The sequence below is a fragment of the Phyllostomus discolor genome, chromosome 1, assembly GCF_004126475.2.
Source record: "Phyllostomus discolor isolate MPI-MPIP mPhyDis1 chromosome 1, mPhyDis1.pri.v3, whole genome shotgun sequence".
NCBI lineage: Eukaryota > Metazoa > Chordata > Mammalia > Chiroptera > Phyllostomidae > Phyllostomus > Phyllostomus discolor.
The window spans coordinates 3,139,748-3,162,745 of NC_040903.2; the positions used below are offsets into that span (position 1 = coordinate 3,139,748).

General features: G+C 61.8%; 1 protein-coding gene across 1 annotated transcript in view; it reads left to right on the forward strand.

Annotated features, from left to right (window-relative positions):
• C1H4orf50 (chromosome 1 C4orf50 homolog) overlaps positions 1–22,998 on the forward strand; it is a 40,646-nt gene that overhangs the window by 15,476 nt on the left and 2,172 nt on the right. The window contains exons 6-11 of the mRNA XM_036015426.1: positions 1,859–4,309; positions 10,524–10,700; positions 13,178–13,234; positions 16,327–16,509; positions 18,694–18,742; positions 20,790–20,911. Coding sequence (XP_035871319.1) covers positions 1,859–4,309; positions 10,524–10,700; positions 13,178–13,234; positions 16,327–16,509; positions 18,694–18,742; positions 20,790–20,911 — 3,039 coding nt within the window. The remainder of the gene's footprint in view (positions 1–1,858; positions 4,310–10,523; positions 10,701–13,177; positions 13,235–16,326; positions 16,510–18,693; positions 18,743–20,789; positions 20,912–22,998) is intronic.

Sequence of the window (22,998 nt, forward strand, 5' to 3'; positions counted from 1 at the left end):
CTCGGGGGGTGGGGAAAGGGCATAAAGACCTTCTGGGCTTGGAAGAATATTCTGGAAATGGTTGAAAAGGAGATTTGAGGGAATGAAAGGGAATGCCCTGAGACCTGGGTGGGGAGTGGGAAGGAAGGGTCCCCAGCCGAGTGCCCGGACCCCGCGGCCACCTGCCGTGCTCCATCCCACGGGACCTCCGCCCAGCAGGGAGGCAGGGGCCGGGCCCGTCTGGAGGGCTGGGGTCTGGGACTCCCAGAACAGCTGTGGTCCCTGAGGCCGCACAGCCCTGGGGCTGTGTCTGAGCTCTGTCTCAGTGGCCCACACTCCGCCCCGCCCTGTGCCCAGAGGGTCAGGAGCCTGGGTCCCAGTGGCCCTGCCTGGCTGGCTCTGGGTCCCGGCCTTCCTCAGTGTCCCCTTTCCTGCAGGCAGAGGACAGAGAGGCTAGAGCAGAGCTCAGGCCCACTGGCCCTGAGGTGGCTCTGTGGCTCCCGGCAGCAGGGGTCTCCCCTGCTCCTCCGTTCGCCCGAGTCCCGCCCTGAGGTGTTGCATGAGCGTATGCATGTATGTGTGTGTGTGTGTATGAGTGCATGTGTGTGTGCATGCACGTGTTTCTGTGTGCCTGTGCATGCAAATGTGTATACATGTGTGTCTTTGTGTGAACACGTGCACACACACATTTATGTGCATTTGTGTGTGCATGCGCACACAGACACGTGCATGGGTGCATGGGTGTGGTTTCATGTACACACGTGTGAACCACTGTGTGCACTGCCGTGTGCATGTGAGCATGTGTGCCTCTGCCTGCACATGTGTATATTGGTCTGCGTGTGTGCGCCTGCGTGCGTGCATGTGTGTGCACACACAGTGTGCGTGTGTGTGTGTGTGTGCGTGTGTGCACATGTACATATGCATGTGCTGTCACACCCAAAGCTGCCCTGGAGGGTGGCAGGGCTTCACGGAGAGGCCAGCCTCTGGCTGCACCCAGGTGGGAGGGTGCAGCTGGACAGACAGGAGAGCAGGACAGGCGGCAAGGGGCCGGCGGTGGGAAGACCGGCCAGGCAGTGGCACGGGGCCTTGTGAGCCCGGGGGTCCGCTCCCCCCCGCCTCCCAGCCGGCCAAGGCCGTAGCCCCGCCTGGATCTGTTCTGTGAGCTGGGCCAGCCCTCCTCTCTGGATAGATGTGCCAAATAAAGGGAACACACAATCGCATTAAAAATCACCCACAGAACACCTGTGTGCCGGCACCCTTCCGGGCCGGGTCCTGCCCCTAGGGGGCAGTGTGCACCCCACTGCCCACTAGAGCCTTCCGTGACGCCGGGCACGGCGCGCATTTGTGCCGTGTGGCATGGAGGCCGGGTGACCCACAGCCTCTGAGCACGTGACGTGGGGCTGGTAGGATTGCAGGGCCAAATGCCAACTGTCATTTTGTGGTTTCCCATTGGCAGAGCCCCAGTGGCCCGTGGCTGCTGCACCGGACAGTGTGGGCCGTGGGGAGTTATAGCATCCGCACGTGGCCACGTGGCCTGGGAGGTGGAAGGTGGCGTGCGGGACGTGGAGTGGGGTCCACAGAGGAGAGAGGCGGAGGGGTCCGGGGGGCTGTTCCGAGGAAGTGACGTCTGAGTGGAGTCTGAGCACAGTGAGGGGCAGAGCCGTGCGGGGCTGGGGTGGGGGGCGGCGGGGAAGGATACCTGGGCGGCGGGAGAGCAGGTGCACGGGCCCCGGGGCGGCGGCAGGGGTGGCGCACGAGGGCAGCCTGTGTGGCTAGGTGAGGAAACCCTGGGACCGTCAGGGGTGGGGGCGGAGAGGTGGGGAGGCGGTAAGTGGCGGAAGGGGCCGTTTCACACCTTGTCCTCTCTTCCCGTCCCCAGCCCCCTCCCGCTGAGCCCCGTTGGCACGAACAGACACTTCTGCTCATCGGCGGCTGCCACCCTGGGGGGCCATGCCCGGCCGGCCCCCTGCTGCCCATGGAGCTGGCCTGGATCCCGGAGCAGAGGCCAGCGACCACCCCAGCCCGGGAGCCCTGCCTCATGCTGCAGATGCCCACGACCCCTCCCTGGGGGCCCGCCGGGGACCTGGCTGCCCTGCTGCTCCAGGGGGCGGCCCCGGGACAGCTCTGGATCCAGCAGGTGCTGGACGCCGGGCCCTTGCCGGCTCCCACAGCCACGGGACAGCGCTGCTGGCAGCACCACCAGACTCGGAGCCATGACGCCCCGCTCTCCGAGGGGTCCCCGCCGACGTCATACCACCGATGTCCTCGGGCGGGGCCCAGGGACCTCAACAGCCTTTGGAAGGAGGGAGGAGGAGCCCCCGAGTGGAGGCCCGAGGAACGGGGGTCCCGGAGGACTTGGGGCAGGAAGGACGAAGACCTTGGCGACAGGTGCCAGCGGCATCAGGAAGGCCACGAGCAGCCGAGCGTGGAGGGTGGCGCTGGGGGACCGGAAGGCCTATGGAGCCCACCCAGGGCTGCAGCACCCCAGGCCGCTGCCTCCTGCACATGGCCCAGGCGGGAGCCCCACCTGCCTCTTCCTCGGGGTGGGAGCTCCGTGTCCACGGAGGGTCCCGAACCCCCAACTGGGAGGCAGGCGGCGGAGGAGCGAGTCTGGGGCCTCCTGGGGGGGCTTCCCCTCTCGGAGGAGGAAGGAGCGCCCCCAGCCAGCTCTGTCAGAGCTCCTGGCGCCAAAGGACCGTCACCTATCGGCGCTTGGTTACTTGAGGAGGAGGCCAGGGGCCTCGGGAGCGTTTGGGGCCAGGAGGAAAGCCGCGTGTGGGCTGGAGACGCTCTGTTTCTGCTTGGGGAGAGCCCGGAGGACAGGGGGCAAGGGCAGGCGGAGAAGGTGCTGTGTCCGGCAGGGTCCAGCCCAGGCTGCCCAGAGCTCCCGGAGGAGCCCGGCTCTGAGGAACAGGAGGCCCAGGAGGTGCTCTGCCTCGTGGCAGAGGGAGGCCTGCCACCGTTTCCCACGTGCGCCCTGTCTCCCGAGGGGGGCGAGCCCACCCGTCCCCCAAGGGCTCCGGGCCAAGGACACGGCAGCTCGGTGCCCACGCTGGACGCGTTGGCAGAAGAGATGGAGGCTTGCTTCCAGCAGCTGTGTGTCCTGAAGCTCGGGACTGGGGGTCGCGGGGGGGCACCTTCCATGCTGGCAGGAGGGGATGGGCGCTGGGAGCTGGCGGACCCTTGGCAGGCGCTGGCCAGCCAGGGCTTGGAGACTCGTCCTGCGAGGGAAGGCGATGCCAAGGAGAGGCACGGAGATGCGAAGCCGGGGGAGGCCCTGGGAGCCGGCCAGGTCCTTCCAGAGCTGGGGCTTGACTCAGGGGAGCTGCTCCTGGGGCCAGGGGAGCCCCCCGAGCTGGGCCTGAGCCTCGGGGAGCCCTCGGCGGCCCTGGAGAGGGCCAGGAGAAGCCTCCGTCGGCTCGTGTCCGGGCTGGAGGAGGAGAGGAGCCAAGTTCTACAGGACAACCTCAGGCTGCGGAGAGACCGGGAGAGATGCCACCAGAGGATGCGCGCCCTCCAGAGGGAGGGGGAGAGGAGCGCGACCAGGGCCTGCACGCTTGCGCAGGAGAACGGGGCGCTGCTGGGGGACGTCGGCCGCCTGCGGAGGGAGCTGGACCAGTACCTCCAGGTCATCGCTGACCTGGAGGACTGCAACGGGAAGAGCTACGGCAAGATCTCGGAGCTGGAGGAGGAGAACGGCACGCTGAGGGGGTGCCTGGGCCAGCTGCGCAGAGCCACGGCGGAGAGCGCCCGGAAGTGCAAGGGCGTGGTGCGGGCCGTCACGCGGGAGAACCGGGAGCTCAAGGCGCTCATCTCGGAGCTCGGCGTCAGCTACCAAGGGCTGATCCGGGACGTGGTGGTGGGCATCGAGGACGTGGTCCGGGCCCTGAGGGGGGAGAACGCCCGCCTTCTGCACCGGATCCGGGTCCTGGAGAGGGAGGTCGCCGTGCGCGTGAGCATGAGTGAGGATGGCAGGCGTTTGCAGGCGGCTCAGGGCAAAGGCAAGGTGGTGGCAGACAAGGCGAGTGTTGTGGAAAGGGCCGTGCAGGTGACTCAGCTTCCAGAGCCCCCGGCACCCGGAGTCCTCGGGTCGCCCCTGGAAGAGGCACAGGGTCCGGCTGCAGGGTGGACGGGGCCCACCCCGGGCACAGAGAAGGCCGGATGCCAAGCTGAGTCTGCTGTCCCGTTGCCGACTGGGACAGACGCCGGCACACCGGGAGACCTCGGTGGAGCGGCAGCGCACTCGGCGTACCCGGAGAAAGAGGAGGAGAGGCTGCAGCAGCCTTTGGACCGAGGGCCGGCTCGGAGGTCCCTGTGCCAGGGCCCCCAGGTAGGTTGACTCTGCTTAGCCACGTCCTCGTCTCTCGGGAACCTCCCGGGCTGCTGAGCAAGCCCTTCCTCGAGTGACCGTCCAGCAGCCCCTGAGGGGGCACAGTCACCGTCCCGTTTGTCCGGCGGGAAAAACACGGGCGCAGGGAAGCCAAGTGACACGCAGCTGGGAGGGGTGTTGCTGGGGCGTGCCCCCGGGCAGCCTGGTGTCATTCTCGCCGGTGACGCAAGCCTGCCCCGCCCCTCAGGCCGTGCGTCCCAGAGGCTGGTGGGACGTGGGGGGGGCGTTCACCCGGTAAGACCAGGGCTTGTGTGTGCTCAGAGCCGGGGGTCTGTCCGGCAGCCCAAGTCGTCATGCTGCACGCTGGGGCTTGGCCGGTGCCGGGGAGAGAGCCGTGGGCCTCGGAGCTCCTTCCGACAGGGCCCGGACCCAGCTCTGCACTTACTGTGCCGTGACTCTGAGCCGAGACACAGACGAGGGGGCCGTCTGCCTCACCTGTGGGCCGTGCCGGCCTTTCACCTGGCCCCGGGGACGGAGAGCTCTCGGGGCTCCTAGGGCGGCCACCGGTGCCTGTGGGGCAGTTAGTGAGGGCTGGCCCTTTGCAGTCCTTCCCATCAGTGTCCTGTCTCTCTCTCTCTCTCTCCCTCTCTCCCTCTCTCTCTCTCAACCCCCTTTCCCGCCTCATCCCTCCCTCCCTCCCTGCCTCCTTCCTCCTCCTCCTCCTCCTCTCTCAGCAATTGTATCAGTCATTTCTTTCCGTTTGTGGGTTGTCTTTATTGTGTATCTGTTTCATTGCATTGGTTTCTTCTCATACCTTCATTACTTACTTTCTCCCACTTCCTTCTGGTTTTTAACTGGTGGTTCTTTCCCTTGCTTCTTGCATGGAGAGTGCCGGTCCCTGGCTTTGGGAGTCTTCCTCAGTGGCCGATGCCTTCCCCTCCGAGCACCGTGTCCGCCCGTCCTGACGTGTGGCCCCTCGTTTCTGTGTCTGCTCAGTGGGAAGCAGCGTCTCGTTCCCACCGCGGTGTTTCCCCTTGGCCCACGCACGGGCTATTTGGAAGCAAGCATGTTGCTGGATTTCCCAGCGCCTTTTTAAGCTGTAATTCTGTTACTGATTTCTAGTGTTATTTCACTGTTGCCAGAGAGCATACCCTTACCTGATCTTGACCTTTTAACATTTGCTGAGAGTTGTTTTACTGACCAGCTTGCGGTCTGTTCGGTACACATGCCACACGCCGGTAAGAGCGACGGTCTGCGGCAGGTGCGTGTGCGCGAGGCGGCGCTGGCTCCTCAGCCGGTCTCACCTGCGGCATCTGCACCGACAGGGCGTCCGTCGCCCCTTACCCAGACGCCCTCTGAAGTCTCCGGCTCCGATGGTGCGCGTGTGGGTCTCCTCTCTCAGTTGCGTGAGCTTCGATGCGTGTACTTGGAAATCACTGATGAGATACGCTCAGACCTAGGGGTATCGTGTGTTTCTGCTGGAGTGACTCCTTCATCGTGATGGAATAAATAGCTCTCACCACCTCTCGCCCTAAAACCTGCTTTGTCTGATGGTAAGGCGGCCACACCGGTTTCTTTTCACGATTTCATCATATCATTTTCTACTTGTTATCATTATATGTATAATAATATTTATGTTTCGGTGTTTTCATGGTATGTGATGGAAAACCATGGTGTACATGGTTGTTATACCATTCATCGTTTGCTAGCAACGGCTCTGCATCTTTTTATTTAAAGGGCATTTCTTGCCCTGGCTGGCATAGCTCAGTGGATTGAGCGCGGGCTGTGAACCAAAGCATCGCAGGTTCGATTCCCAGTCAGGGCACATGCCTGGGTTGCAGGCCATGGCCCCCAGCAACCGCACCTTCATGTTTCTCTCTCTCTCTCTTTCTCCCTCCCTGCCCTCTCTAAAAATAAATAAATAAAATCTTTTTAAAAATACAATAAAATAAAGGGCGTTTCTTAGGAACAGCAAACTCGAGAGATGCCCGTTGGGGTTACGCCTCCCCCCGGAGCGGTTGTTCTGTTGGTCTGGCCGCTTCTGTTTCCTCCTAGTTCCCCTCGTCCGCTTTGCTTTGGTTACAGATGAAGTAGTTCCTGCCGTTCCTTTCCTTTTATCCGCTTCTTTTAGTATATTGTTTAGTGTCGTTATTTAAATGGTTATTCTAAAGATTCCAAAATGTGTCTATTAATGATTAAAATCTCCCTTAAATTCGTATTCTTACCACGTTACAAGCAATGCAATCATCCTTTAATAGTTTAACTTCCCTGACTCTTTCTTCTCTTCATTACTCATTGTGTCGTGCGTTTCACTCCTATGCACGCCTGCAGGCTGAGGCTGAGCGTGTGAGGCGTCGTTACTGTTGCCGTTTGGAACAGCCCCCCCGCAGTGTCTGTGCGCGCCTGCAGCTCTGCCCGCCCCGGGCCGTCAGTCCATCCTGCCCCCCCCCCCCCCCCCCCCCCCCCCCCCGCCACCCCCAGCTCCGCCAGAGGAGCTCCGGTGGCTCCTCCCTTCCCCTGGGAGAACTTCACGTTGCTCCTGGGGAGGGGGTGCTGCCGAAAAACTCTCTCGTCTTTCTTCTCAGGAAACCAGTTTTCACCTCCCGAAAGTTTTTTATTTTTCCTTTAGATTTAGGAGTTCAGGTAGGCTGGCGTCTCCCCCGCCTCGGCATTGGAAAGCGCCCGCCCCGGTGTGCTCTGGCAGAGCTGGCTGCATTTGTCGCTGGGTTTTGCTGGCTGGTTTGTCTCCCCGAGAGAAACGTGCTGTTTCGTCTCCGACTGCCCGGGGGCCTTCCTGCTCGTCTTTGGGCTCTGGCACCTCGGCCGTGATGCGCTCGGGGCGGTTCTGCCCGTGGGCTTTCCCCTGAGCTCCTTTAAATGGTAGATCCGTGGCTTTTGTCAGATCTGGAAAATCCTTGGCTGCTATTTCTTTAAATACTTTGTTTTGTTCTTCTTTTCTTGCTTCTAAAAATCCAGGCCTTTTCCCCCACAGTATCACACATAGATTGTAACTGTTCTCTCTCTCTCTCTCTGCACTGGTTTGAACTTTCTCTCCCCCTGTCTTTCAGCTTGCTGGTTCTGTGTCCTCTCTTCCGATAAATCCACCCAACAAGTTCTTGGTTTCATGTATTGCATTTCGCAGTTGTCGAATATCTATTTTATCCTTTTGAAGAGATTCTGAATCTTTGTTGAAATACTTCGTCTTCTTGTCTATTCAGTTTGTGTTTTCTGCAATAAAACATGTGCATGATCACAGTTACTCTGAAGGGCCTGCCCACTGACCGCAGTATTGGGATTGCCTGTGGGTCTGTTTCTACGGACTCTTTTATTTCTTGGTTACGTCCCATTTTCCTGCCTCTTAACATGTCTAGTAATTTTTAAAAAAAATTTTATGCTGGACATTTTGAAGGACGATGCAGAGATTCCTGATTATCATCTTCCTCTAAAGAATTTTAGGTAGCGTTTGCTCTGGTGGGTTGGAGTGGCCAGCAGACCCTTATTCCTGCACAGGCGTGTCTCGGTTTTGTCCCTTGTCCCCGAGCTGGAGTTCGCCCCTGAAGTGTGGTCCTGCCCCTGAAGTGTGGTCCTGCCCCAGGGGCGAGGTCCTGCCCCAGGGGTGTCAGCTCCCAGAACATCCCCAAGGACTCCCCACATTGGCTCTGCCATCTTTGCAGCAATGTGTGACCCTGGACACCCCTCCAGGACCTGACCCCTAGCTGCTGTTCTCCATGAGGCCTCAGACTCCTGCGTCCAGCCACCCAGCCACCCAGCCACCCAGCGTGGGGTTCAGCTGAGGGCCCAAGGGGCATTTCAGGATGGTGTCCGGGTTTCTCCTCCCTGTTGATTTGCCCCCCAAACAGCGGCTCTCACAGCACCCCTGAACTCTGGTCTGCTTCTGCTCCTGAGCAGGGCTGCCAGGTGGAGCTCAGGCCGAGCCCTGGTTTGGGGAGTGTCCCTGAGAGAAGTGCAAGGAGAGCGTGGGGCCGTCCTGTGCGTCCTTTTCCTCAGGGATGGCAGCCCTGCGTTGTTCGGCATTCAGCGCCTACAAAGGTTGCGTTTTTAAAAAATTGTCACCTGGGAGTGTATTTTATTGATTTTTTTTTTTTTGAGAGAGGAACGGGGCGGGGGAGAGAGAAGAGCGTTAATGGGAGAAATATCGATCAGTTGCCTCCCTTACGCACCCCAACAGGGAATCGAACCCACAGCGTTTTGGTGGATGGGACGATGCCCCAACCACCCGAGCCACCAGGCCAGGGCTGGAGAATTGCTTTTACGTGCTCTCCCCAGATTTTATAGCTGTCCACCCCGAGCTCGGCAGACCCGGTGGGACCTGGGACTCGGAGGGGTGACTGCCGAGCTGAGGGTTCCAGGTGGGGAAAGGGCAGCGGGTGGAGAGCGTTCCAGGCAGAGGGGGAGCGAGTGGCCGGGCCCTGAGGCGGGCACGGGCCTGGGCATTGGAGGCACGGACGGTGGTGGGGTGGCTGGGTCCCGGTGGGCAGGGGTCGGGCGAGGTGCGAGATGGGGCTGGAAATGTCATACAGGCCCGGGTGTGGTCATCAACGAGCATCTGTCCCAGCATGCTGCTGGGGGGCTTCGCGTCGGAGGGTACCACGGTTCAGCGTCGCTGTCAAAATGCCGCCGTCCGCCGAGGGGAGAGGGGGCAGGCAGGGGGCAGGCGGAGGGCAGGGGGGACAGCCCAGGGGACTTCTCAGGTTGTCGCCCGGAGGTGACACAGAGCAGCAGGATATGGGGCTAAAGGGGGAGAGGGTCCCAGACCAGAACCGGGGTTGGACTCCATGGGAGCCGTTGACAGACAGGAGGCAGAGGCGAGAGGCGGGAGGCGGAGGGGGATTACGAGGTCTCTCCCCTTAGCCCCGAACTGCCCTTGACTTTACCGGGCTTCACCCTCTGCCGTGTCCCCCTGTGGCACCCGGCACGAAACCCAGGTTCCTCCTGGTGACCTGTGGCCTGGCCCCAGGGGAACTTCAGCTGTTGCCACTTGCACCACCCACCCCCCCGCCCCGTCCTGTGCCCCCACCTCCCACACGCCTGTGTCTTTGACCTGCCCTCCCTCCACCCAGCCCATCCTCTGGGTCTCGTTCTGGGGCGTCTCCTCCCAGTGCCCAGGATGGGTCGGGGCACAGGCGGCTCCGTGCGGCTCCTCCCAGCTCCGCGTTGTGACACCATCTCGGTAGCTGGCCGCTGGCTGCATGGGAGCATTTACATCTCAGAAACTGCCAATTGCTACTAGTCCTTGGGCTCCTTCCCCGGCTCAGAGAAGGGTGGGTGCACATTCGCCACCCCTCCCGGGTGCTCGAGGGGCCTGGGTTCAGTGCCTCCCCCAGACCCCCGCCGCCTCCAGCCCTCCCCCCACCCATGTGCTGAGGGTCTGTCTCTGCCTCGGTCTCTGCCCCCTCTGCCCCCCGGCAGGACTCCCCCCGGGGCCACACATGTGACCGGAGCACATGTGCTAACCTCTGTCAGGGAGTCCGTGAGTCCTGGGGCTGTTCCCGGTGGCCGCTGTGTGGTCCCACGTGGCAGGCGGGGCCAGCCCCACCATCACACTTCCATGCTCCTTAGAACGTGCCGTGGGCGCCCTCGGGACCACGGGGACAGAGCCCTGTCTGTGTCCCTGCAGAGGGCAGAGGCGGCGAAGAGAGGCGCCAACTCCCTGGAAAGGCCGCGTTGTTTCACGAGCCTGGAGCTGGGCCTCATGGGGCCGTTCCAAGTGCCCATCTGCTCCCGGCCGGGCCCAGCCTGGGACTGCGGGCCCGCGCTCTGCGGGTCTCTATTAATTAAAGAAACCACACGCTCCGTCGCAGTCCTTGCTGACAAGGAGGGTGCCCACCAGCTGCCTGGTCGGCTGGCTCTGGCCTCCCACTGTCCCTCGGCCTCCTCTCAGCTCTCCACGTGCAGGAGCTCGGGCCCCTCCTGCCTGCTCACGCCTGGGTCAGGAAGGCCATCCCCTCCACACCCCGCTCAAGAAGCCCCCCCCCTCCTGTGAGCACCTGTGGGAATGCACGGGGGGGGGACGTGGAAGGAAATATGCGGGTGATCACGATTACTACACGGGCTCCTGGGATGCACAGTGATGTCTGTTACTTTGTTTTCTCCAGAAGTTTTTAACTGAGAAAAATGGAAGCAGAAAAAAAAAAAAATTCGTTTGCTAAGGAGAACGGCTCAGAGTATCTCACTCAGGTGTGGTTTGCTCCAGGACCCGGAGGCCACGCCCTCGGAGGAGGAGGAAGAGGACCCCGGGCTGCGCGTCCGGCGGCTCCGCCACCAGGTGCTGACGCTGCAGTGCCAGCTCCGGGACCAGGCGTCCGCGGGCCGGGAGCTGCAGGCGGCTCGCGACGAGGCCCTCCGCCTCCGGGACCAGCTGCAGGCCCAGGTAGGCTGGGCGGGGCGGGGCTCCCGTTTCGGTAAAGGGCCGGTCCCCGCCGGCCGGGGAGACTGGAGAACAGAGGAAAGAATCGGGCGAGAGCTGGCCAGGCACTCCCCGCAGCCGGTCAGTGGTTGTGAGATTTCTGAAGTACAGAGCAGCGTAGAGGGGAAAAACCCATGCAGCTCGCCTGCGAAACCTGGAAAGAATAATGCGTGCATGTTTTTTTTAAAGAAAGTCCAGCAGTTTTTCCAGTGCTCCGTAACCGGAAGCCCCTTCTCTCTAGAAGTGAGGCGGCTGTGGTTTTGAAAGGGCAGAAGGGGACCCTTGTGGCTTCGGAACCGTGCAGTGTCTCATCTGTGGTGGTGGGGACCTGAGCCCCCACGGGTGACAAAATTGCACAGGGCCCAGCACACACACACACACACACACACACACATAGACCCCCCACAGGCAAGAACACGTTACACTGGAGAGACCCACATAAAACCGGTGGGCTGTATCCATACTGATACAATGGACATGACGTAGTTGTCACAGGCTGCAGTTTTCCAGAATGTTCCCGATGGGGGGCCAGCACAGTGTTGGGGGGCGGGCCTCTGTACGGCTTCTCGCAGCTGCACGCGAGTCTGTGACTGTCTCAGTGTTAACAGCGTGCTTGTTGGCCGTGCGTGGGTCTTCTCCGGAGAAACGTCTGTTCGGACCCTGGGTGCGTTTCGTCGCGGCTCGAGCGGCTGTTTGTGGGGCTGTGAGGGTCTGTTACGTGTTCTGCAGGCAGGGTCCCCGCTACTCGTCCGATCCGCAAACACTGCCCCTCTCATTGCGCTGCCCTTTCCCTGGCTCTCACTCACTCCCTCACCGGAAACGGCCCGGTACACAGCTCGCGGCTCGGGTCCCTGCGGCGCCCTGACCGGAAGCGGAGAGAAGGTGCGGTCCGAGCCGGCGCGTATCCCTGCGCGCCTCCCGGCGCAGACGGTCTGCTGGGCCAGGCGCGGCGCCTGGACGTGTTCCGAGGGCCGTGCCAGCACAGACAGGCGGGCGTGGTCCCTGCAGCCTCGCTGGTAAAGCAAAGAAGCGGAAACAATGTACGCTTTCCTAAATAAGAATTAATTACATAACCTGGCTGGCGTAGCTCAGTGGATTGAGTGCGGGCTACGAACCAAAGCGTCGCAGGTTCAATTCCCACCTGGGTTGCAGGCCACGGCCCCCAGCAACCGCACATTGATGTTTCTCTTTCTCTCTCTTTCTCCCTCCCTTCCCTCTCTAAAAATAAATAAATAAAAATCTTTAAAAACATTTTTAAAAAACAAAAGAATTAGTTACATAAACTATGTTTCAGCTTCATGGCGAAACAATATGCGAGACTTTGAAAGGCCGTGACCGATTTGTGCTGATAAGGAGATAACACCACCATGGTGTTAAGTCAGGTGACAAAGACAGGCGGTGAAATATTCTGCACAGTGTGTTTTCTTATGTGTACATGCACATGCGTGTGCATTCCGATCATGGGTGTGGGGGTCAGAGGTCAGAAGAGCCTGGGAGGAGAAGGACTTTTGTTCGTGTGGCATTCTTTTTTTTTTTTTAAGATTTTATTTATTTATTTTTAGAGAGGGAAGGGAGGGAGACAGAAAGAGAGAGAAACATCAATGTGCGGTTGCTGGGGGCCGTGGCCTGCAACCCAGGCATGTGCCCTGACTGGGAATCGAACCTGCGATGCTTTGGTTCACAGCCCACGCTCAATCCACTGAGCTACGCCAGCCAGGGCTTGTGTGGCATTCTTGCACCCGCCCCAGGGGGGAGTGAGTGAGGGGGCTCGTAGGACACCCATGTTGTTACCTCCTGTGACGCTGTGGGTCAGGCGCCCAGGCAGGACTCGGCTGGGCCGGTCCGCTCCACCAGACGTCAGCGGGGGCCGGCTGGCGGCGCTCAGCTGGGCGCTGGGTGTCACTCCCATGCCCGGTGCCTCTGCCCCAGCCTGTAGTCGGGGTTCACAGCTTTGGGTGGGGACGTGTGCCAGGCCTTGGCCTGAGCCCTTTCCCGGAATCGTTCATGGAGTCCTTCCTACACTGGCCACCACTGGGCGGGCACGATCGTCACCCACTGGTTCCAGATGACAAGGCAGAGACAGGGGGGAGTGACTCCCACAAGGTCCCAGTTGTAGTGAGTGGCTGGGCTGGTGTAAGGAGCCGGGGTATCTGGCCTGGGAACCCGCGGGGGTAACAGGGAGCCGGGGGACTCTGGCACCTCTGTGTGGGGACGTGGGCGGGCGTCCTTCCCGCAGGAGAGGAGGGGCCCATGCTCCGGCACCCAGAGCGCCCGTCCCCCTGGTCCTGCTCAGCGGGTGACGGGAAAGGCCCCTGCTCCCCGCTGAGACCTCCTGCGGGAAAAGAGGGGACAAGAGCCGACGCCTGTGCGCCCCCCTCGGCCGGGGAGGCGCCGTGCCGCGTGAACCACGACACAGCCTCGTCCAAACCCTTCCCTTCCAGGTGGAGGACCTTCAGCAAAAGCAACATGAGGCAAATCTGGCGGTGACCCCCTTGAAGGTAATGCATTTATGAAATCCGTGTAAAATGTCTCCTTCGAAAAAACGTTTAGTATTCTGCCCGCTGTAGAGGTGACCCGTCTTCTGTTCTACGAAAGTGCTGGACAGGAGCGTGAAAGAGACAAGGGTCACCCCAAGCCCCCCGGGAGCCTAGAGTTTGCAGCCCATTCATGGTGCATGTGGCTGGGCCGCCCCCCACCTGTGCATGCCTGGGCCCCATTCTTCCCACCGGAGCACGCCCCCCAGGAGGGCTGTCCTGCCCTCGCCGACCTTGAAGGGGCCGTTCCCGCCACAGGGTGAACCAGGAGACACTGCGGCTCCCATACCGCCACCACCCCCTTGGTATGCTCACGTCCGTCTGTCCATCCCTCCTTCCTTCTCTCCTCCCACTCTTCCTCTCGTTTTATTGTATGTAAACAGCATGGCGCACACTTTTTTAAAAAATTTATTTATATATTTTTTAGAGAGGGAAGGGAGGGAGAAAGAGAGAGAGAGAGAGAAACATCAATGTGCAGTTGCTGGGGGTCATGGCCTGCAACCCAGGCATGTGCCCTGACTGGGAATCGAACCTGCGATACTTTGGTTCACAGCGTGCACTCAATCCACTGAGCTACACCAGCCAGGGAGGTGCACACTTTTTATTAGAAAGGTTTCCCCACAGTCTATATACATTTCTTTACAAGATTCCTGGAAATAGTGTTCCTGGCCCGCAGGACTCCCCTCGTCTGTTCTTTTCTGTTCTGAGGTGCGGTGTGATGGCGGTGGCCCGTTCCATCTCAAAACCGGTGCTGGGATTTGGGTGGTTCCCTCCGGGCGTCCTGCCCTTTCTCTCTGTTCCCCGGAATGTGGGGGGGAGGGGGGAGAGAGGGTCCCAGGCCTGGGCTCCACCTCTGGACTCCCCTCACCCCCGAGTCCCGCCTGTCTGGGCCTCGCTCTCCCCAGCTGTCCCACCGGAAATGTGAGCCCCACGCCCTGCACACATTCCTGTTCCTGCCCGGAACCCGCGTGTGCCCGAGCTTCAGGCCCGTGTCTGTGGAGCGGGATGACAGTCCTTCCCGCCAGACGGTCCTTCCGGCGGGGCTGCTCCCGCAGCTCCTGCTGACCCTCCCTGAGCCCCGGTGTCATCCCCGGGAAAGTGCAGGGAAACCGCGAAACTCTCCGGTGGAACGTGAGGTCCCCCAGCGCTGCCCTCTCTGGTTCTGGGCCCTGGCTGCGTTCCATGTGCTGCATCGAGGCCTGTGACCCCTGGTGCGCTGTGAAGTGCTCGCGTGAGATCCAAATAACGCGCCCCCCCCCCCCCCGCCCCGGGCGCCTGCATCACAGTGTCCTTGACGCCCGGCCCGGCACAGAGGAGGGGGGACTGGACCGGAGGGGCCCTGGCGGCCTGGGGCCCAGGCGCCGCCTCCCCTTGGGCTGCCGCTTCCTCTCCCCCAGCGTCAGCTGGGACCCAGGGGCCGATGGGAACCGTGGCGCTGGCCTGGCAGGGCGGTTTCGTGCAGGTTCGTGTTGACGACGACAGGCACCCTCCGTGGAACACCTGTGGGGGGTGCCAGGCACCCCGCCCCTGCTGCATTCTGAGTCCCCAACAACACGTCGGGGGGGGGGGGACACGAGGGCACTTTACGGGGGGGAAACTGAGGTGCACAGAGATGCGGTGACTTGTACACCGTCGCACCGTCAGCCGCGGCGCTGAGCTTCGGACCCAGCTCTGTCCGGTGTCACAGCCTGGACCCTCCCCTCAGCCACACTGTCCCTCCGCGGTCTTGCCGCCATTGGCGGTGGCCTCTTCCTCTGGGGAAGGGGCACATGGTGGTTGTCAGCCGGGGCGGCTGGGCGATGAGGCCCTGACGTTCTCGGGTGCGGTGTGACCCAGTGGGCACAGTCTGGGGCCTCGCCTCCATGTCACTGTCCCCCTGTCCTGCCTGCCTGTCATTCCTGGGTGCCCAGACTCCACTACCTGGACCCTGGTGTGAAGATGGCCCTGAACCTCTGGGATGGGCAGGGGTCATCACCTCCTCCTCCGATGGAGCAGGAGGGCACACTGGGAGGGCCGCCCTTGAGAGGACAAATCTGTCACCTCCCCCCCCACACACACACATGTGCAGACATTTCATGTGGGGGGGTCACTCACTCTTGTCATCCATCCTAAGGGCCACGCGGTGCCCAGTGATGACACGGCCTTGACCTTGAGGAGCTGCCAGGCTGTGTGGGAGACAGACCCACAAATACAGAATTAACAGCAGGGAGCCCTGGCTGGTATGGCTCAGTGGATTGAGTCCCGGCCTGTGAACCAAAGGGTCTCGGGTTCAATTCCCAGTCAGAGCACATGGCTGGGTTGAGGGCCAGGCCCCTAGTGGGGGAGCACAAGAGGCAACCACACACTTATGTTTCTCTTCTTCTCTTTCTCCCTCCCTTCCCCTCTCTGAAAATAAATAAATAAAACCTTAAAAAAAGATTAACGGCAGGGATGGAAGGAAGCCGGAAGCTGGGGCACAGAAGAACGCCAGGCCCTGGACGCCGGGGAGGCGGCCCAGGCCGGCCTCTGAGCCGACTGACGGGCTTGTCTGGGCTTGGGACGTGCAGGAGCCGCAGAGCCGTGGCGGGGGACTCGGGGGGCCGGGGAGGGGAGGGACCGGAGTGGCTGGAACAGGAGGAGTGAGAAGTGGGGTCACCGTGAAGGGGATGGAGGGTGCAGGGACGGGTCTAAGGTCACTGGTGCTGGTGGCAGTAATGGCTGGTGTCTTCCAAGGGTGTGGCCGGTGGCAGGGCCCCGCCCACACGGCCCCCTTTTGTCCTGGTGCCCTTGGCAACACCCGTGGCACACACGAGCAAGGCGAGGTCGGAGAGAAGCCTGGTCACGTAGCTGATCGGTGGCAGAGCCGAAGCCCATGCCCTTGACCCATCTGGAGAGCAGCCGGGGGCAGCGGGGGGCCCCTGGGGGTGCAGCAGGGGGCAGCTTGTGTCAACGCTGTCTCTGGCTTCTGGGGGTAGGGGGGGTTGCAGGGAGAGGGGTGCGGAGCGGGGACCCGACGCCCGGCCCCCATGGGAGCCCTGCTTCCAGGGACCCACCCGGCTGTGCCCCCGCTCCCACAGGCCAAGCTGGCTTCCCTGGTGCAGAAGTGCCGGGACCGGAACCAGCTGCTGGCGCACCTGCTGCAGGAGCTGCGCGGACGCGGGGCGGCCGACGCCCTGCTCTCCGAGGCGGTGCGTGGCATGGTGGACGACGTGGCGCTGGCTGAGTACGCGGCCGCCTTCCTGGTGCCAGGGCTCCCGGAGGTAGGGTCCCACGGATGGTGCTGTCCCTCTCCCGTGGGGACTGTGGGCGCATGACCCGCCCGTGCCCCTGCTTGCCTGACCCGCACTGCTCTTCCCCCCTCCCTCCCTCTGCCCGCTGCCCCCTGACTCCCCTGGAAATGCACCCCACACCCCGGCTCTGCACCGGCACCTGTGCCCGGGCTGGCGTGGGGAGGGCACCTGGCCGTCTGTCCCCTGCGGCGCCCACAGCACGACGGGGACAGACACACACGCAGCCACTTGGGTTCAGTGTCCTGCTGGCACCGTGGTTCCTTTCACCAGAAGGTTCTTTCCCGTGGGCCTCGGGACCTCAGCGCCTGCTGCTTCTCTGGCAGGATTCCCATTCGCCCTTCGGCCTCCTCTCCGACCCCCGGGCACAGCTCAAGTGCAACCTGGCCCAGGGAGCTTGCTCTGCGTCCCACGGCCCACAGTCAGCCCCATCTCTCTGCCCTCCTCCGTGGCCCACGGATACGCCTGACGTCACATGGAGGAGGCATGCCCGAGCAGGTCCAGCCTCTTCAGAGCCGGCGGAGTTTTGAGGAGATCGGTCAGCACGCCGTGGAGATGCCTGGCGCTGAGGCAGGACGAAGCAAAGTCTCAGGGCACCGGATACAGCCGGTGGCGTCACCCGGGAGGACCCCTGGCAGTGAGAGCCCGCCCTCCGTGGCCGCTCCTCAGCCCTGCAGGCTCTGCGGCCGGACCTGAGATGCTCGCCGGGATCGCACGGGCCGACCCGCAGCGGCCAGATTCACCAAGACTGATGCACAAACCCGAACACTAGTTCAGTCACTCCCTCTGAGAAGCACAACTACGCACAGGCTGGAGGCGGGGTGGACGGATGGGGAAACATCAGCATGCTCTCCCCACTCACCTGGAAGCCAGGCCCACTCGTTCATGTACTCACTAGTCAGTCGGAGAGACCTACGATCACGGGTTGTTTGGGAGCCAGGAGGGGAGCAGGGGCTGCGTCATCAGCCTGAGGCTTCCATACCCCATGGGGTGTGTCCCTGGGCCTGGACACATTGCCCCTCGGGCAGGGAGGCTGCCCCAGAATACTGAGCACCCACTGCCACGAGCCAGGCCTAGCCCCAGGGTGCTGGGGGCAGACGGTAAACCAGACAGGCCAAAGCGAGGAGCGGGCAGACACCACAAGTCGCAGTGAGTGCTGCAAAGGAAGCTGGGGAAGAGCTGAGACAGGCCGACGACAACTGTGCGTGTCTCTAGACAAGGCCCTTAGGGACGCCGAGCCTCAGTTTTCTCACCTGTAAAGTGGGGACACCGCCACCTACCGGCAGAGGTGTTGTACAGACTGAACAAGGACCCGCTGTGTCGCAGGAACCTGGTCCTTGTGTGGGCCGTTGTTGACTGGGCAGGCCCCGGCCTCAAGGAGCCTTGGTTCAAATCTCAGCCCTGCCACCGTCCAGCTGTGTGGCCTTGGGAGGGGACCCTCGCACACGCCACCCTCCAGGCACGGGCATTTTTCCATGTGCTGTGTGTGATGGGATAATACAAGTCGTCCTCCGGGAAGCTACTGCCTTACATTATTATTTATTTTATTTTATTTTTTTACTTTCCACCTGAGAATATCTCCACTGATGTCAGAGGGGAGAGAAGAGAGAGAGAAACATCGATGTGAGAGAGAGAAACATGGATCGGCTGCCCCTGTACACGCCCGCACCGGGGCTTGAACACACAACCTTTTGGTGTGCGGGACGATGCTTCAACCAACTGAGCCACCTGGCCAGGGCCATTATTGTTATTATTATTATTACCCCCTTATCACTTATTATCCTATTACCCCCTCCCGGTGAGAAAACCAAGGACAGTCTTGCCCAATGCACGCGTCTGTAAGTGGGTTTCCAGCCCAGACGTTGCTGCGTTAAGTTGTCGCCGAAGCAGAGCCTGGACTTGAACCTGGCAGCCCCTGTAGTCATGTGAGAAGGGGACGCCGGGTGCCGCGCGGCGCTGTGGGGAATACGGCAGCAGTGCGGGGTCTGGCACCAGGGCGCAGGCTCCCAGTGAGTGGCTCCCTCTTGTGGCTGCCCGGCCGGCCCTCACAGATGTGCAGGGAGGGGTGGGGGGCCCTGCTTTGCTCGGTCGCAGTCGCCTGTGTGAGGCTTTTCCTCCCGTGTGGTGCAGAGTAACTGCTGAGGTCTTTTCTTCCAGACCAGCCACCGCCCGGACTTCCAGCCTGAGGAGGCGGCGGCTGTGAGAGGTCAGTGGGACCGTCCGCGAGGAGCAGCCTGCGGGCCCAGGCCGGGTCCCAGCCAGCGGGACAGCCTGCCAGGCGGCCAGGGCAGGAGAAGGCCCACGGTCACGTGCGGCCGATGAGGGAACCAAGCCCTCTTCCCCCCGCACTCCCTTCCCTACTTCCGCCGCCTTCCCAGTTCACAGGCTCTGGAGAACAGATGAGAAAAGGGGAAATGCCCCTGCCACAGTGGCCAGGGCCCTCAGCCTGCGGTTGCACTGGGGAGCCTAGAAATGAAAGGCCTTTCAGAGCGAGAGGCCCCCAGCCTTGAGCCGAGGTCAGAGAGAATTCAGGAGGGCGCCCCTTCAGACAGAAGCGTAAGCGGTGTCTGTCGGGGGACCGAGGCGGTGGGTGCTGCTGGCGCAGATGCGCCAACACGGTGACGCGGATTCCGAACAGTGTTGCTAATTTCCAGCCGGGCAGTCACCAGACCAGCAGCCCCAGCAACGGCCTGCTTGTTGTCTTTGCAAACGCGTCTCTGGAGCACACAGGGTGGCCCCGGGCCCAGTCCAGACGTGTTGAGGCGTGAGAGGTGCCAGACAGTCCCCTGGGCCGGCAGATCCGGCTCCGTTGTGCAGTGGCTGTGTTCATTATTTGTCTGATGGGCTCCGTGAGACTCCCCCCAAGTAAACAGTCCTGTGTGCGGGAAGGCTCAAGGGACACACGTCCACGCCAGGGCATTTATAATAGTGACGAACGGGGGGAAAGAAACACCGGGATGGTTCATGAACTCATATACCCCAGGAAACAGCAGCCGCTAAGATGATGCTGCTCAGCGCCGTGCGATGCCACGGAAATGACGATATGCCGCTAAATCAAAAAGAGACGGAGCCCTGGCTGGCGTAGCTCAGCGGATTGAGCGTGGGCTGCGAACCAAAGTGTCGCAGGTTCGATTCTCAGTCAGGGCACATGCCTGGGTTGCAGGCCACGGCCCCCAGCAACCGCACATTGATGTTTCTCCCTCCCTCTCTTTCTCCCTCCCTTCCCTCTCTAAAAATAAATAAATAAAATCTTAAAAAGAGAGAGAGAGACGGGAAAGGAAATGTCTCGGATGCCTCCGGTGACCCCGCGCGACTGGCGGCCTTGGGAAGGAGAGCCACCGAGACCCCAGCCGTGGTTCTTAGAAAGGTGGTCACATAGGTGGTCTTTTTGTGCTGCTGCTGCTGTTTTTATTATTTAAAAAATGAAATTAGGACGCTGCCTGCCCAGACAGAACTTCCTGTGTGAGTGCCATGTACCACCTGCACGCGGGCGGGGTGAGCTTCTGAGGATCTGTTTCGGGTTCTGTTCCGGTCAGGTGCTCGGTAAAAACGTGGGGGAGGGGTGGGCGGGGTGAGCGTCAGGTGACCGAGCCCCTCGGCAGGTCTGCCTACCGCCAGACTCGGTGCTTACCGGCGGTGCGATCCTGGATGTGTTCAATAGCCCCCCAGAGCCCCCAACTCCGACCTTCCAAAGGAGGACACTATGACCTTCCTCAGGGGTGTCTGGTGCCTGGCACAGGGAAGCAGATGTGTCCTGGGTCTCTGGCTGACCCGTTTTCACAATCAGGGGAGGGGGGCATGAATGCGGCTGTCCCCGCTTCCGCCTGGGATGTGTGCGAGGCTCCTCCCTTCTCTGGGCTCAGCCCCCTCGCCTCTCAAACAAGGGTGCGCACTGGACGGACTGAGCTGCGAATGCTTTCGGCTTCTCTGGAAGGCTGTCGTGCGTGCACCCCCTCCCGCCCCGGGCAGGTGCTGTGGGTTTGCAGAGATGAGCCGGCTGGCGGAGCTGGTGGCCCCGTGCGGAAGGAGCCTGCAGGGGAAGGGGAAGCTGAGGCAGGCAGGCAGGCAGTTTTCCAGGACGTGCACGAGCCTGACGGAACCTTCAGGGGTGTGTGCATGGGCGCTTGCACCCCCAAGGCTCTCGATCACGGGGGTGGGGGTGGAGAGAATGAAACAGGTCATGACAAGGCCCAGAGGCTTGCCAATTGTGTAGACGTCTGGGCTGAGGCTTGACCGAGAGTACTCTCTTCCAGCTCAGAAGTATCTCCTGAACCCTGAGACGGACAGCGTCCCCCCGAGACCTGCGCGCGCTGAGTCCCAGCCCCTCGCTGAGGCTGCGTGGCCGGCACAGACGGCTCCACCGGCTTCTCTGGAGGTGAGAGGACATCTGTCACCTGATTTCTCAAATGATCCTTTTAGCTGAAGGTGTAAGACACACAGAGAGAAGGGCACAGCGTGCAGCTCAGTGAGCCGTCGGAGCGTGCTGGGTGCCCGTGACATCGGCGGCGGGTCAGGAACTAGGAAAGGAACCGCAAAGCCTGGTGCCCTCTCCAGGTCACTTTCTGTGATCTGTTCCTCCGTTTGTGCGTTTGATCCAATCACGTGTCCCGCGTCTGGTTATTTTCCAGCGAGTGCTGGGCATTGTGTGCGAGCCCTCGTGCAGAAACATCATCTGAGGTTGGGCGTGACATTGTCCTCGCCCAGAGAGGGCTCCTGCGGCGTCTGACGGGCAGCCCGGCCGGGTGCGGACCACCCCTCCTCCCATCGGTGGTCTCAGCACATGGGGGGTCAGCTTCGTTTCTCATTCACCCTCGTGCCTAGGGCACTGCCTTCAGGGGTCCGGAGCAGAGCCTGTCGTGCCTGTATGTGTCGGCATCCTCCCCCGCACCCCCTCGAGCCCCCGGAGCTGGGCCGGGCTTCCCACCTCTCAGCTGCCGCCGCCGCCACAGAGTCATGGGGTTGCTAGGGGTCATGGCCCACAACCCAGGTATGTACCCTGACTGGGAATCGAACCTGCGACACTTTGGTTCGCAGCCCGCGCTCAGTCCACTGAGCTACGCCAGCCAGGGCCCCGTGCATGCTTCTCTGTGCCATCCTGTGTATGCAATGCGTTAACCTATCCGATTGATGTTCATACGGGCCCACCACGGGGGTCTCAGCCTTCGCCCCACGTCCCCTAGGAGAGGAGGTGAGGCGCGGGGCAGGGAAGCAGCTGGCCCAGCCGAAGTGGCGGGCGGGGCCGGGGCTCCAACTCAGGCAGCCCGGCTTGAGGGCTGGCACCCGGGGCGTTGTGTGGTCACAGCGTGCTGGGCTGTCCTTGTGGGGGGGGATGGGAGACAGGATGGGTCCCTCTGGTCCCCCTGGATGCTCCACTCTGGAGTTCAGTGTGTGGAGAACTCTCCAACATCAGCTCCGGGTGACGCTGGCCAGACGCCCGTAGCAACACTTTCGAGGACGTGGCTGGAGCGTACATGAAATAACTGGTTCCGCCCGAAGCGCGTCTTACCACCCCCAGTCCCGAGTCTCTCCCTGTTCAGCTTTCCCTCCTCACAGTTAACCCCGCCAACGCAGCAGGCCGCCGATGAGAACTCTTCCTCGCTGGACTTCATTCAAGTCCACGGGACACTCTGGTCTCTTTGTGGTTAGAGGGCAGAACGTCCATTTGGACCCCCCACCCCGGCCCCGCACCATGCTTTACATAGCGCCTGGGCCACAGGGAGCTTCCACAAGGCCTTCCTGGGGGGATCGTTAGCCAGAGAGGGCGCCGTTGAGCCACTTCTCCAGGGGGCCAGGCAGGCACCTCGCCCTCACCACCCACACTGCACTGTTACCGCGTCCCCGGCTCGGGTCAGGTGGAAAGGACGTGGGGGCCCAGAGCCCCGTGCCCCAGGGAAGCCAGATGGCAAGCTGGGTGTCTGGGCCGCTCTGGGCAAGAGCTCCCCACGGTTAACAAACCCAGTTTGTTCAATCGCTGCACCAGGGCATTAGCGACCCGCAAGCGAAACAAGGTCATTTTAGAAGGGCAGTAACTTAGTGTGTCACATGTCACAGTCATATTCTTCCGTGGTACGCTTACAGACGGGAAAAACAAGGTAGGTTGGAGGAGACTAGAAATAGACAAAAACGGCCAGGAGAGGCTGGTCAGCCCTTGGGACCTCAGTGTCTGTCCCTGTGTGACACGAGCCCAATCCTGTCCCTCTCCCACCGAAGACCCTTCGTCCGCCCCCCGGCTCCGCAGCAGACCGTGCTGGGCAGCGGTGCCAGCTCGGGGTCCAGGCGGCCTGGGCTCCAGACCTGGCTCTGCCTCCTTGTGAGCTGTGTGGCCTCGGGCGAGTCACTTCGCCTCTCTGGGCCTCTGTTTCTGTATCTGTGTGACGGGATGAGCACGCTACCTCTTTGGGTCAAAGACTAAAGGAATACCTGGGCGCACCTGGCCTGGCACGACGGCCGGCACGCCGCAGG